The sequence below is a fragment of the Pteropus vampyrus genome, unplaced genomic scaffold, assembly GCF_000151845.1.
Source record: "Pteropus vampyrus isolate Shadow unplaced genomic scaffold, Pvam_2.0 Scaffold747, whole genome shotgun sequence".
NCBI classification, from domain to species: domain Eukaryota; kingdom Metazoa; phylum Chordata; class Mammalia; order Chiroptera; family Pteropodidae; genus Pteropus; species Pteropus vampyrus.
The window spans coordinates 37,405-38,713 of record NW_011889528.1 but is presented as its reverse complement, the minus strand read 5'-3'; the positions used below and the strand labels follow the sequence as shown (position 1 = coordinate 38,713).

At 57.1% G+C, this 1,309-nt stretch overlaps 1 gene segment (V, D, J or C); it reads right to left on the bottom strand.

Annotated features, from left to right (window-relative positions):
- Positions 1–282: 282 nt before the first annotated feature.
- Positions 283–817, bottom strand: LOC111734062 (the record flags this gene model as incomplete). The annotated part of the segment is given in 2 exon segments: positions 283–635; positions 754–817. Coding segments are annotated over 2 exon segments (399 nt in total), but the record flags the coding sequence as incomplete, so codon positions are not given.
- Between the last annotated feature and the right edge of the window lie 492 nt (positions 818–1,309).

Genomic DNA, 1,309 nt, shown 5'->3' with positions numbered 1-1,309 from the left:
AAGCCCCTCAGGCTCCTCCTGTGTCCCCACTGAGGGCTGTGGACCTTGGACACGGGGTTACTTCCAGTGGACACAGTAACAGGGAGAAGATATACTAGCAACGGAGAAATGCAAATTTAATCTAAAAAGAAGCATGTGATATTGTCAGATCAAGTGGTCAGAGGGAATCGGGTGTCACAGAAGAGATGACAGAAGAAGTCACCTCCTGTCTTGACTTGGTCAGAACCCCTACCATGAGTGATGGCACCAGGCCAGGATGTTAGGGACAGGTTTGTGTCTCACTTCCCCAAGTGTCTGGACCACTGTGTAAGTCTTTGAGTTGTCATCCCATGTGTTACAGTAATAGTCAGCCTCATCCTCAGGCTGGAGCCCGGAGATGAGCAGAAGCCCTGCGTTGGCCGAGGTGTCTTTGGATCCAGAGAAGCGGCTGGGGACCCCGGAGCCCTGGTGCTTATTGGAGTCTGAGTAGAAGTTCAGGAGATACCGGGGAGGGCTCCCTGGCTTCTGCTGGAACCAGTTTATCCAGTGGCCACCAACAGTGAAGCCACTGCTCAGGGTGCAGGTGAGTCTGGCTGTTGCTCCCGGAGAAGCAGAGAGGGAGGGCGGCTGAGTCAGCATAGGCTGGGAGAGGGAACCTGCAAACACAGACAAACTTGGTAGCTGGCACAAGAAATCAGAGAAAATTTCTCAGGATTTTGAGCAAGAGGGCGGTGATGTTGGGGGAAACCCAGCGTCCCCAAGGCCTGTCCCTACCTGTGCACTGAGAGAGGAGCACGAGGAGGACGGGGGTCCAGGCCATGGTGCACGCAGCCCCTGAGCCCACAGTGGGGCTGGGCTGCCACAGGCCTCCTTTTCTTCTCCACCCTCTGCCAGAGGAGGGGCTGTCCATGCAAATGTGTGTCCATCCAGTGACCGCCCAGCCCCTCCCTGAGCCCTGGTGCTGGAGTTCAGCTCACACCCAGACTGAGGAGGATGGAGATTGGCCTCACCCCATGGGAGAGCCCTGGGAGGAAGTACCTGCTGACACCACACAAAGGTCCCTGCTCAGGGGACTCTGCCAGGCCAGAGAGGACACAGCTGCTGAGTCTCATCAGGGAGCAGAGAACAGCCCCAGTCCCAGGCTCCTTTGAGTGAATGATCCTCACTGAGCAGCTCTGTAGGGACCACAGGGCTGTCCCACAGCGCCTTCTGCTGGCCTCAGGACACACACCTCCCTGTGGCCCAGAGCCCTCAGAGCCCAGCAGCTCAGCAGGTCCCTGGCTCTAGTCACACACCCATGGGCTGATTCCTAGTGAATGTGATTCCCATA